The 13,623-nt window shown below is 42.6% G+C and overlaps 1 protein-coding gene across 3 annotated transcripts in view; it reads right to left on the bottom strand.

Moving 5' to 3' along the window:
• Nucleotides 1–835: 835 nt before the first annotated feature.
• Nucleotides 836–13,623, bottom strand: part of MCTP2 (multiple C2 and transmembrane domain containing 2) — a 170,179-nt gene continuing 157,391 nt past the window's right edge. For 2 of the 3 annotated variants that reach the window (XM_060694772.2, XM_060694770.2), the window contains exons 20-23: nt 11,905–12,014; nt 7,205–7,314; nt 5,887–5,984; nt 2,624–2,832 (exon numbers count right to left, since the gene is read on the bottom strand). In XM_060694772.2, coding sequence (XP_060550755.2) covers nt 2,767–2,832; nt 5,887–5,984; nt 7,205–7,314; nt 11,905–12,014 — 384 coding nt within the window. In that variant the 3' untranslated portion in view covers nt 2,624–2,766. Of the gene's footprint in view, nt 2,833–5,886; nt 5,985–7,204; nt 7,315–11,904; nt 12,015–13,623 lie in introns of all 3 variants that reach the window. The other variant, XM_060694771.2, reaches the window with a different exon arrangement.

Genomic DNA, 13,623 nt, shown 5'->3' on the forward strand with positions numbered 1-13,623 from the left:
TTCTGAAGACTCCGGGTTCAGCATAATCCAAGGCTCAACAACTTTGGACCTCTAGATTTTTTTTAAAAAAATATTTTAACTGTTTTATTAATGCCATAAGCAACTCTGCCTGACCAAAGGCTTGAAATAATGGCAGTTGTCAGTCAACACTATGGTTGGGAATCACTACTCAACACTCATTTATAATGTTGTTGTTGTTGTTCAGTCGCTAAGTTGTGTCCGACTCTTCATGACCCCAGAAGAAACATCTTCAAAGAAAAACAAAGGAAGTCCAGTTACCTCTTGAAAAAAGCACCTTTGGAAGAACCATGATCTGGATGACTGAGAACCTCCACAGACATATGGTGCTACTACAAATCCAAGTTTAAATGGAATTCATGATTTTTGTTGTTCAGTTGTTAAACTCATGTCCAATGCCTGGTGACCCCATGGACCATAGCATACCAGGTCCTCTTGTCCTCCACTGTCTCCCTGAGTTTACTCAAATTCATTACCACTGCATCAATGACACCATCTAACCATCTCCTCCTCTGCAGTCCCCTTCTCCTTTTGCCTTCCATCTTTCCCAACATTAGGGTCTTCTCCAAGGAGTTCATTTGGTGGCCAAAGTATTTGGTCTTCTTGCAGTCAAACGGACTCTCAAGTGTCTTCTCCAACATTTCAAGAATGTTCTCTAACATCACTTATAGTAATAATACCTAAACATTAGTTAGAAGGGCCTGAGACTGAAAGGAGTGGATTCAACAACCAGTATCTTTGTCCCTTCTGAATATGCTAGCTTTTTAGACATTTGTCTTAAATGGCACAAGGCAGACCACTGTGTTTGCTCTAAATCCATGTAAACAATACAGCAAACTCAACTTGTATTGCACAATTTAAATACAACAGCTTCTTTTAAAAAAATACATAAAGACAAAGCCATTCCATTTTTTGCCGTGTGCTTTTCACCTGTCTATATAGTTATAAAAGTATTTTATATATGCATGATCAATGTATTATTGGATTATGACCTGCATTGAGGATGAGAAGACAAAGACTCCAAAAAGATGGAGCTCTAAAAGGAAATCAAAACTGAGCAACAGCAGAGATATGTGGGAGATTCCAATGACACCAATATAGTTAAATGATGGCTTGAAGGAAGTCTATTGCCAGCAATAGGCTCCTTCTAAATACAATCACTCTGGCCAAAACTGTGGGGGACGGAGGGAGGGAAGGAAGGGAGGAAGGAGAGAATGGAGGGAGGGAGGGAGGGAAGGAAGGAAGGAAGGAAGGAGAGAATGGAGGAAGGGAAGGAAGGGAGGGAGGGAGGAAATAAGGAAGGCGGGAGGGAGGGAAGGAAGGGAGGAAGGAAGGAAGGGAGGGAGGGAGGGAGGAAATAAGGAAGGAGGGAGGGAGGGAAGGAAGGAGGGAGGGAGGGAAGGAAGGAAGGAGAGAAGGGAGGGAGAGAGAGAAGGAAGGAAGGAAGGAGGGAGGGATGGAAGAAGAGAGGGAAGGAAGGAAGGAGAGAAGGGAGGGAGGGAGGGAGAGAAGGGAGGGAGGGAGGAGAGAAGGGTGGAAGGAAGGAGGGATGGAAGAAGAGAGAGAAGGAAGGGAGAAGGAAGGGAGAGAAGGAAGGGAGGGAGGGAGGGAGGGAGGGAGGGAGGGAGGGAGGGAGGGAGGAAGGAAGGAAGGAAGGGGAAGGAGGAAAGAGATGTTGATCATTCCTCTGCAGTTCTGAGAATTTTTAAACTGAGCAGTGCTTTAAAACAGAAAACGGGTTTCAAAGATCTATTAATCTGCAGTTCAGAATCATCTATGTACAGTCATTGTCCAAGTAATGAAACCATTTATATCTTGATGTGTTTCTCTTCCGTAGAAAAAAGCCCAGAATGCCAAATATATATATCACTTCTCACCTTCAAAGCATTTCCCACTTTTTAAGAGCAAATTGGCATTGCTCTTAAGAATGGTGGAGGGAAAGAAGTCCTTCCCATGATAGAAAAAAAATAATAAAGTCTTCCATATGATTTTTGACTCCAGGTTCCACGCTAAGAAATTCCAGTCAAGCTATGAAAAGTTTGAATTCTTTTTCTTCTTCCAGCGTTCAACTGGTACGCAAAAGAAAAACAGTTTCGTTTCGTTCGTTTGTTTGTTTTAAAAAAAGAGGCACTTTTCTATTTTACAAAACAAGACAAAGTCAACCTGGGTTTTGACTCTGCAACCCATGGATGAGCGTCCATCTGGCTTTCGTAGTTTTTTTTTAACAGTTTATGTCAGGGACAAACCAGCAGATAAAAAAAAAAAATGGGGAGTTAAAAACAGCTTTTCCATCGTAGGGGAAAGAAAGAAAGAAAGAAAAAAAGAAAGAAAGAAAGAAAGAAAGAAAGAAAGAAAGAAAGAAAGAAAGAAAGAAAGAAAGAAAGAAAGAAAGAAAGAAAGAAAGAAAGAAAGAAAGAAAGAAAGAAAGAAAGAAAGAAAAGATGTTATCTGGCTTTGGTTCTCCGATCTCCGCTCAAACGCCATGCTGGATATGAACAGTCCTTTTTTTCCCCTTGGTCTTCCAGGGACAGACCAGGCAGGTCAAGCTACCTACAAATGACTTTGATTGCTTTTTGTGTGTTTGAAGTCCAAATATGACTTCCAGACAAGCCTGGATGGAACGAAGGCAGCACTGATCGGATCTGCAAGGCGGAGGGGGAGAGGTGGTGGGGGGCAGTGCACGGAGAGGCAGCCCATGTATGCAGCGTTCCCGGAAGGGGCACCTTGCATTCCAAGGATCGTATCCTACTAGGCGCTCCTTTTCTTCCTAATGGGACTGGAACTGCTGTATGGTTTCAATTCAGCCTGTTGCACCTGTAAAAACAAACAGACGCCACGTTGGAGAAAGGTAAGCCCAACTCGCTCCTCCGTGCGTTAATGGCTCCCCAGAGAGGAATGAAAGAAAAACTAAGGAAGCTTCAATCGCCGTGAATCATTTTCTAAACACAGGAACATGGGGGATTAATTGCAGGAAGGATTGGAAGAGTCACGGATCATTTCTAGAACACCAAAATATTAAAAACAGATTTTTTTTTCCTCCCCCTCTGGTCCTAATGAAATGCGTCTGAATTTGGGGTGGGGAATTAAAAAAAAAAGCTTTTCACTTGATTGGGGCATTTTGCAGAAAACATCTTTTCTTTCTTCTTGTTGGAGTTCTCTTTCTGAAGGTTGGATTTAAAGGAACGAGATTTCCCTGCTAGACACTCAAAGGTCCTTTTTTCTTTAAAAGGCAACTGGACTGATTTTTCAAGGAGGAGGAGGGAGACGGAGAGGAAGGAGGAGGAGGAGGAGAAGGAGGAGGAGGAGGAAGAGGAAGAAGAAAAAGAAAAAGAAAAAGAAGAGGCGGAGGAGGAGGAGGAGGAGGAGGAGGAGGGAGAGGGAGAAGAAGAGGAGGAGGAAGGAGAAGGAGAAGGAGAAGAAGAAGAGGAGGAGGGAGGAGGAGGGAGAGGGAGGAGGAGGAAGAAGAAGAAGAAGAAGAAAAAGAAGAAGAAGAGGAGGAGGAGGAGGAGGAAGAAGAAGAAGAAGAAGAAGAAGAAGAAGAAGAAGAAGAAGAAGAAGAAGAAGAAGAAGAAGAAGAAGAAGAAGAAGAAGAAGAAGAAGAAGAAGAGGAGGAGGAGGAGGAGGAGGAGGAGGAGGAGGAGGAGGAGGAGGAGGAGGAGGAGGAGGAGGAGGAGGAGGAGGAGGAGGAGGAGGAGGAGGAGGAGGAGGAGGAGGAGAAGGAGAAGGAGAAGAAGAGGAGGAGGAGGGAGGAGGAGGGAGAGGGAGGAGGAGGAAGAAGAAGAAGAAGAAGAAGAAGAAGAAGAAGAAGAGGAGGAGGAGGAGGAGGAGGAGGAGGAAGAAGAAGAAGAAGAAGAAGAAGAAGAAGAAGAAGAAGAAGAAGAAGAAGAAGAAGAAGAAGAAGAAGAAGAAGAAGAAGAAGAAGAAGAAGAAGAAGTAGTAGTAGTAGTAGTAGTAGTAGTAGTAGTAGTAGTAGTAGTAGTTACATTTCTCACCCAAGAAGCTTCATCTGTTCTGGTGGTGGAGGGATGAGAAGTGAAGCTTATCAGAACTGATGAAGCTTCTTGGATGAGAAGTGAAACTTCTTTTTCCTCCTCAAGGAAAAAACAGTCCATTTGCCTTTTGAAGAAAAAGGTGCCTGCTGAAACAACTTTGGCCTGGGTGTCTCAGAATCTCCATAGACATCTTGCTAGACACTGTTTCTTGAAGTTTGGGAAGATGTCAAGGTGCCTAGGTTTGTAAATCAGACACTAGGCATCCAAAGGAAAAAACCCTGTGATTTAAACTCTTTTTTTCCCCTTCAATCAACTGACTTAGAGTCAGAATCTATCATGTTCTGTTATATCTTCCATGACAGTTTAAATCTATTTGACCCAAACTAATACGTTCATCTTTACGTATCTGATGAAGTAGTTTCTGGTATATGCATGCCACCACAAAATTTCTCACCTTTAAAGAGTCGCTAGACACTGCTACTTCTTTGACAGGCGTACTTGGACAGTTCGAATTTATTCAAACTGAAAATCAATTTTGTCCTCTGTGACCCCATTGCTTTCAAAACCAACAGTGCCAAGCAAAGCTCGTCTATTTTATTTTATTCCATTTGCAATAGGATTATTAAGCATAAACAACATTCATAGAATGCAGTGTGTCTTGCTGAGTCCTTCTGTGAAACCTACTAATGACTTGAGCTGCTGGCACTCACTTTTCAAATGCCTTTTCACTTCCCTGGCTATTTTTCACCCATTTCCCTTCTTCCACCTCCCTGTATTTCACAGGAAAGGGAGCTTGTTCTAGATGCAACTCAAAATCCCAAGTCTTTATCAAACACCTTCACTCCGATCGAAAGATCACAGCACGTGATACAATAATTAAAGAGAGGATCCAATGCAAGATATATTTTTTTAATTTTTTTTTTAAGTGACCATTCATTTAAGTTTTGTGATTTTGCAGTCTGGGAATTGGACATTTCTGGTCAAAAGTGATTGATTGAAGAAGCAGCATGAAAGTTAAAAAGAAAAGATACAAGTGATGCAAAGAAGGAGCCATGCGAACCCAAAATACATAGAAATTCAGAGAGGGAGGGAGGGAGAGAGAGAGAGAGAGAGGGAGAGAGAAAGAATAGTTAATGGTTAATCTCTCTCTCTCTCCCCCCCCTCTCTTTTCCTCTCCTTCCCTTTCTCTCTCTCCCTCTCCCCTTTCCTCTCTTTCCCTCCCTCCCTTTCTTTCTCTCTCCCTTACTCCCTTTTTCTCTCTCTCCCTTACTCCCTCCCTTTCTCTCTCCCTTACTCCCTCCCTTTCTCTCTCTCCTTTCCTCTCCCTCCCTTTCTCTTTCTCTCGCCCTTCCTCTCCCTTTCTCTTGCCCTCCCTCCCTTTCTCTCTCTCTCTCTCTCTTCCCTCTCTCCATAACCCCTAATAAATGCTAACTGACTGACACAGAAGGAAACATATTAAAATCTGAACAATCTTTGCTGGAATGTAAAATTGGGCAAATTTTCTCAAGGTTACTTTACCCACCATTTTTTTTTAAAGAGTTATTGTGCTTTGCTTATTTTATTTTTTTTAAAAAAAGGGGGGGGCTAAATTCCTATAAGTTCTCGTAAAAATACAAATCCGGGCCAGCCCTTTTCCGTACCCCCACCCCCACCCCTGGGCTTTTGAAAAAAAGAGAACCCTTGTTTCGAGATTCAGGTGGGCTTTTTTTTTTTTTGGTTCCTGTGCCTGCCCTCGCTCTTCTCACCCCCTCCTGGTTAATGATCCCGTCCCGATGCTTGTGCACTGCTAGCCAAAAACGGCACCCCAGCATCACACCTGCTGCTCTTTGGCCTCAGCTCCACTTCTCTCTGCTGGAGACCCCATCCTCATACTTACCCTCTGAACATCAGATGGGACCCTGGAGAGGAAGTCCAACAACTCATTATTGTCAATGGCATAAGGATTCCTTAGCTTCTTGGTAAATTTATGTATGCCTGGAAAAGACAGAAAGGAAAAGGGGTTTTTAAAAAAAGCTGGGCAGGGAAGGGGAGCAGGAAAACACACACACACACACACACACACACACACACACACACTCCACAGCATGGAGCTGCCTGACATGCTCAGACAGGAAGGTGGGCGGGTGGCTGAACGAGTTTTACAAGGGAGAAGAATGAGTGTGAAAACACAGAGAAGCTGGACACATGTCGCTCTCACGTGGAATCGTGCACAAACATTTCTTCCCTTGAAGAAACCAGTGGGAGGTTTATTACAAAAGTCAGCCAGCCGTTCGCCTCAGGAATGAAAAAATCCCATTGTTCGCACAAAGAAGGGGCAAGGGAAGTGAGAGCTGCCACCGCCAAGATGGCTAGCACATTTCTGACGGGCCTGAGAATCTGTCCGAACAAGATCTGGCGACTCTGAAGATGTACCTCCTACGAAAGTGTCCCTCTTAAGACTACTGTATCTATCTATCTATCTATCTATCTATCTATCTATCTATCTATCTATCTATCTATCTATCTATCTATCTATCTATCTATCTATATATCTACCTACCTACCTACCTACCTACCTACCTATCTCTATCTGTCTGTCTGTCTGTCTGTCTGTCTGTCTGTCTGTCATCTATCTATCTATCTCCTATGAAATGTCCCTCTTAAGACTTCTGCATTTTATATTTGGGAAGAGGAGAAGATTCACCGGATGCCTCTTTCTTGAGAGTAGCTGGATCCTTTCTCAAAAGTAATTCAAGAGTCAGGAAAACCTACACACCCAGCCAGCCTATCAGCTGTGGTCTGCCGGCAGCCTGCAGAACTGGCAGCAGAGTCAGACAGTGAGGAGGCTGGGGAGGAACCAAGTCTTTGAGTTCTGCAGCTGTTCTAATATGAAACCAAGATTGAAGATTTGCTTCTATTAACTGGGTTTTATTGCTTCTGACTAACAAGTTTCTTTAGTCGGCTCCATAGATTTTCAATTGGGTTAAGGTCTAGGCTATTCCCAGGCCATTCCGGCAGTGGAATAGGAGTATCTTGAAACTTCCCCCCAAAAGTGGTGTTATTAGCCATCAAACCTCAAAAATACACTTTTCCCAAAAGATTTCCACAATTTTGGCCACTACTGTAAGTCAAGGACTATTGGTATGTCTCCAGACTGTTATAGAAATGCATACAGTAGAATCGGTCGAAGGAAATGGCACAAGGAATAGACTTACCCCATATTAAAACGATGTACCGTAACGGTATGTAATACAGCACAATCATCGCTATTGTGAGCACCAAGCAAGCCAGCGCAGAGAGGAAAGGAACAGTCCAGTTGAATGTACTGTAACCAACATGGAAAAATACATTTTAAAATAATTTTCTATTTATTACATTTTTAGTGCTTAATAAACAGTGTGGTCTGGGTATAAGACAAATTACTTGTGTCACACTTGGCCAATAAAGAATTCTATTCTATTCTATTCTATTCTATTCTATTCTATTCTATTCTGTTCTGTTCTGTTCTGTTCTGTTCTGTTCTATATTTTCTCTTCTCTTCTCTTCTCTTCTCTTCTCTTCTCTTCTCTTCTCTTCTCTTCCCTTCCCTTCCCTTCCCTTCCCTTCCCCATTCTCTGTTCTGTTCTGTTCTGTTCTATTCTATTCTTTTCTAATCTATTCTTTTCCATTATTCTCTTCTTCTCTTCTCTTCTCTTCTCTTCTCTTCTCTTCTCTTCTCTTCTACTCTACTCTACTCTACTCTATTCTACCCTTCCCCATTCTCTATTCTATTCTATTCTATTCTATTCTATTCTATTCTATTCTATTCTATTCTATTCTATTCTATTCTATTCTATTCCATTCTATTCCATTCCATTCCATTCTATTTTAAATTGCTTAACAATATAGATTCTATTCTTACTCTCCACCCCTTTTTTTCCAACCATTGGTAAAATAATTTCCAATTTTTTTTTTTTTGAGAACATTCTGTGTCTTCTTTTGGTTTGATTTTCAATGTAAGTCTATCCATTTCTGCATTATCAAACTATCTTAATGATCTCTTTGTCTTGTGGTGTGTCTTTATTTTTCCGCTATTGTGCAAAGATCATCCTCGCTGCTGTTAAGACATGTGTAATATGTAATATTCAATACATATTTTTCTTATCAATTTTTTTTTCTGATATCATCCCTAATAAATACAGTTCAGGTTTGAAATCTACACTAAGCATGCCAGGGCAGAGAGGAAAGGACCTACTGTAACCAACCTGGAAAAAAGATACCAGAGAAATCGTTAGTGCTTTCAAGAACTTGAAATGCACGCTGTTGTGACCCCAACTCCTGAGCCTGTCCTAACAGAGGAAGAGGACTCAGAAGGTGATGGGGAGGAACTGACAAGGCCTCCCTCTCCAGGACCCTCCTCTCTGGCAATGCCTCAGGTTCCATCCGAAGGCCAAGAGGAACAGCCTGGGATATGCCAGTAGGAAAGCATATCGGAACAACAACAGATAGGGAGCGAGGATGATGAATCCTGGCTTGATCCCAGGCAGTGTCGGAGGGAGAAGCGTGCGCAGCAACGAAAGAGGCGTGGGAGGGCCAGAGATTGAGCTGAGTCACTGAGCCACACCCCACAAGGAATAAACGTGGGTGTGATTGCTCTTCAGGCTTTGTGACGGTCAAAGTTAAAAACCTGAGAGTCACATCGCGTTACCTGAAATCTGGCTTGTGCATATTTGGATTGGACCTTGGCTAACTCTTGCTTCGTGGATTACTTTTTGCTACTGAACTGAAGAAGCTTGTTGGATGAGAAGCGAAACGTTTTCAAGGAGGAAAAAAAAAAACCCAAGGAAAATCCAGTTGTCTTTTGGAAAAGCACCTTTGGGACAACCATGACCTGGATGATTGAGAATCTTCATAGACATTGTCGCAGGTCATTGGGGGTCCAATGGCACCATCATGCTTCTTGCCCAACAGTGAGAAATCTTCTCACTTGGCTTCCATGTAGAGCGATTTTGATGGTTAACCGGGCATGAGGGAGATAGAAGGCTTTGTTTTCTTCCCCTCCAAGGTCAGCCTTTTTAAATAGAAAGAAAAAAAAAACCTAGTGGAAATCCATGGAAACATAGCTTCCAACTATCTTCATATTTAAAGGATGCAAATGAGATCAAAAGAGATCATATCAATTCTGCTTTGACCATGTGTTTGACTCATATCAAGTCAAACACATGGTCAAAGAGTTGAGTATCTCTGCTTCCAGTTCTTCACCCATCTCTACATATTATGAAATGCTTTGCTCCCCAGAGTGGCTGTGTGAATTCTGAACCTCAGTCTTCGGGGGGGGGGGGGGTCAAGCAGACACCCCATGGCTCTTGATCAAAAGTAGGTCAGCTCCATCTTTCTGCCCTTTTACAAGACACTAAGAAATAACTCCGTTGGATCATGAACAATGCTTTCTCTTAATTGATGAGGGTTGTTCTTGTTTTTTTTTTAAATTTAATGACTAGAGGAAATAATGCATCTCTCAGCTTCAACGGAGACCTTCCCATTTAAATTAGAGTGAGGGTGAACTCAGGCCAATTAATATATGAAATGTATTTTTAAATCCCCCGGAATCCGATAGAAGCAAGCTATTAAAAAGGTTCTTTGATACCAAGGGTTATGCCGATGGAAATGCTTGTGTAAACCATTGTGACACTTGTTCAAACTACTCCAGCGGACTTCCCCTCCTCCTTCTTCGTCCACAGTACAACATTACAATTGAGACACAATTGGGATTCTTGAGCGATTAGGCAGGGCAACTATATTCATGTCCCGCTGGGATCTTAAGGGATCATTGTCGCAGAGCTGAATGCCAGAAGGAAGTCACCCAACGTTCACAATCCCATTGCCATCCAGCTGCACGTAGAACAGTGCTCCGTTCAGACTCTAAAAGCCATTCTTACGTCTTCCCGGCCAGCTGGGACAGATGTGGCACAATCACAACACGTGGGTTTCTAGTATTTTTAGACCCCCACGCGGCTGCACTTTGAAAGAGGGGAACTGTGGACAAGGCTCCATTTGTGAGCTCCATGGGAGGGTTTGGAAGAGGGAGAAGAAAACAGGGTCACACAGTTATGCCAGAAAACCTCTGTCCTCTTTGTTTGGTGGGGTCTATTCTCCACTGGCTGTGGCCCCAGAAAAGCGCCTGAAATTTTCAGATGAAACTAAGCAAAGGTAAAGGTAAAAGTAAAGGTTCCCCTCGCACATATATGCTAGTCATTCCCGACTTTAGGGGGCAGTGCTCATCTCCGTTTCAAAGCCGAAGAGCCAGCGCTGTACAAAGACATCTCCGTGGTTATGTCGCCAGCATGACTAAAAGCCAAAGGCACACAGAACACTGTTCCCTTTCCACCAAAGATGGTCCCTATTTTTTCTACTTGCATTTTTTACATGCTTTCGAACTGCTAGTTTGGCAGAAGTTGGGACAAGTAACAGGAGCTCACTCCGTTACGCCGCACTAGGGATTTGAACCGCTGAACTGCCGACCTTTCGATCAACAAGCTCAGCATCTTAGCCAATGAGCCACTGTGTCCCTTGTAGCAAGGGTAGAACTATCCAATGTAGGAATAGCAAACTGCTTGGTGATCGATGTAAAAAGTGGGATATAACTACAATCAATTAAAAGCAAATTTGGTGGCAAATTTAAATGGAATTCATGATTTTTGTTGTTCAGTTGTTAAGTCATGACCGACTCTTCGTGACCCCATGGGCCGTAGCACACCAGGTCCTCCTGTCCTCCATTGTGTCCTGCAGTTTGCCCAAATTCATGTTTATTGTGTTGATGACATTATCTAACCATCTCATCCTCTGCTGTCCCCTTCTTCTTCTGCCTTCCATCTTTCCCAACATTGAGATCTTCTCCAATGAGTCCTCTCTTCTCATTAGGTGGCCAAAGTATCTGAGCTTCAGCTTCAGGATCTGTCCTTCTAAAAAGCACTCACAGTTGATTTCCTTTAGGACTGACTGATTTGATTACAAATGATAAGTGGCTGGAATTTTTAATTCCTTAGAAGCTTTTAGAAGTTGTGTCTATTTTTTCAGCATCATACAGCCAAGAAATCTTAGGCACACCGATAAAGGGGTGAACTGAGAAAAGAGATCATTTGGACAAATGAGAACTGGAATCTCCAACCCAGCAGAAGATCTAATGTCTCTGTTGATCCAGATTGTTTTGAAATCATCTCCTAAAGCCATTAAAATTAAATTGTGGGAATGAATTGTACAGGTTAAGCATGTGTGATGTGGCAACCTTGCTCTGAAAAGATCAGCATTGTTCCATTTGACACATGGAGAAACATGACTTTTTGTTCGATGAAGAGAAATTAACTTGTATAAATCTTGGATTTTTAATGCAGAGTTCAGAATTCCCATAGATTTCCTTCCTTCCTCCCTCGTTTCCTTCCTTCCCTCCCACTTTTCCTTCCTTCCTTCCCTCCCTCCCTCTCCTTCCTTTCCTTTCCTTTCCTTTCCTTTCCTTTCCTTTCCTTTCCTTTCCTTTCCTTTCCTTTCCTTTCCTTTCCTTTCCTTCCTCCCTCCCTCCTTCCTTCCTTCCTTCCTTCCTTCCTTCCTTCCTTCCTTCCTTCCTTCCTTCCTTCCTAGGACTGGGAGAAAATGACTGTCCCAAGGATATCAAGCTGGCTCCATACTTAACATGGAACTAGAATTCCCGGTTTCTGGTTCTCCATAAATTTCCAGTCATAATTAAATGTGTAAGAAATTCAGAAAGAAGAATTCTATAATGATAGATTATCACCACTGAGTTGACATTCAGGTGAAGGAAACAACCTTTATTCCATTCTGCATTGGCTTTTAGAAATTTCCAGTTAAAAGCTTTTCTTTTTTTCAATTGTTTCCAGCCATGGTGTTCAGAGGTTTTTCAGAGCATGGGAACAAAACTTACTTTTTTATCCTTTCTGCAAAAGATGCTATTTCCTCCAGAAGTGTTTGGACTGTTATAACAATGTCTTGGACCATGTGAATTCTTTCTATTAAGCCCTTTTTTTCAGACTCCTGCAAGGAGAGAGGAAAGAGAAGAAAAAGAAGAAAAAAAATGTATTTATTTCCTTTTTTAAAAAGTGGCCTAGACAATAAAAGGTTATAAGAGAGGTTATCAGAAGTAACAGCATTCAAGATAGTTACATTTCAGATCCATATGGCTTCTTATTGCTGTATTGTAGTTTGGAAAACAGTCGTGTTTTCTCCAAATTACTAACCCTTTTTTTTTTAAGACTTACAAACCAGCAAACAAACAACCAGATGCATTTCTTGTTCCAGCATTCTGTGAACATTTCAATCAAACCAGCGAACCGGGGGCAACCCACCACTGGTTGGAGGTGATACTCGGTCTTACCTAGCGGTATCATAATGGGTGGCTTGTTCCCAAGACCACCGAAAGTACAGGATAGAGGCGTGACTATTTTATGCAAAAACAACAGGCTAACACACTGCTCACTCCAGGAGTTCAATCCTGAGTGGCTCAAGGTTGACTCAACTTTGGGAATATTTTGTAGCAGGATTTTCTAAACTTGGCAACTCTGGCTGGCTGAGGAATTCTGGAAGTTGAAGTCCAGATGTCTTAAAGTTGCCGTGTTTGGAGACCCTTATTTTATAGTAAAACAATCTCTGGAAGAATCCTCACATCCTGGGTTTCAACTCCTCCCCTCAGGATGGTGCTATAGGGCATTGTATGCCAAAACATCTAAACACGAGGACAGTTTTTTCCCCTTATGCCATCACTCTGCTATTTCCCACAGCATTCTGTTATGTCTAAGGATATTTACCCATGTACTATGGCTGTATTACTATTATCCTTCTCATCTTTTCTACTACCTTTTCCTATTGGTACTTTATGATTATACATCTCCCCTCCTCTCCTCTCCCCTCCCCTCCACTCCCCTTCCCTTCCCTTCCATTCCTTGTGTGTCTAATCATACTTGGCCAATCCTCTCCTCTCCTCTCCTCTCCCCTCCCCTCTCCCCTCCCCTCACTTCCATTCCTTGTGTGTCTAATCATACTTGGCCAATCCTCTCCTCTCCTCTCCTCTCCCTTCTCCTCTCCTCTCCCTTCTCCTCTCCTCTCCTCTCCTCTCCCCTCTCCTTCCTTGTGTGTCTAATCATACTTGGCCAAGCCTCTCCTCTCCTCTCCTCTCCTCTCCTCTCCTCTCCTCTCCTCTCCTCTCCTCTCCTCTCCCCTCCCTTCCATTCCATTCCATGTTGACTCCTTCCATGTTGAAGCCTTCCATCCTTCCAGTGTCGATAAAATGAGGACACAGATTGTTGGGGGCAATAGGCTGACCTATTGTAAATCACTTAGAGAGGGCTGTAAAGCACTGTGAAGCGGTATACAAGTCTAAGTGCTATTGCTATTGCTTTTAGAATCTGCACTGAAGGTATTCAATCAAAGTACCTTCAAACAAAATGACCCCATTAAAGCGTCACACCAGTCGATTACAAGGTTTTTGTTTTAACCAAGTGTTGGATGAGCCTAAGTATGGAAATAAAGGCACATTATTGGATTTGCAAAACGAAAAACCCTGATAAAACACCGCGAAATTTAGCGATATGACTATATAAAACATACGAGAGTCTTTCTCGACTGCTTCACCTTGGACTCTGGTTTT

This window comes from Pantherophis guttatus, chromosome 13 (assembly GCF_059756535.1).
Source record: "Pantherophis guttatus breed Tessera chromosome 13, ASM5975653v1, whole genome shotgun sequence".
In the NCBI taxonomy this organism is placed as follows: Eukaryota; Metazoa; Chordata; class Lepidosauria; order Squamata; family Colubridae; genus Pantherophis; species Pantherophis guttatus.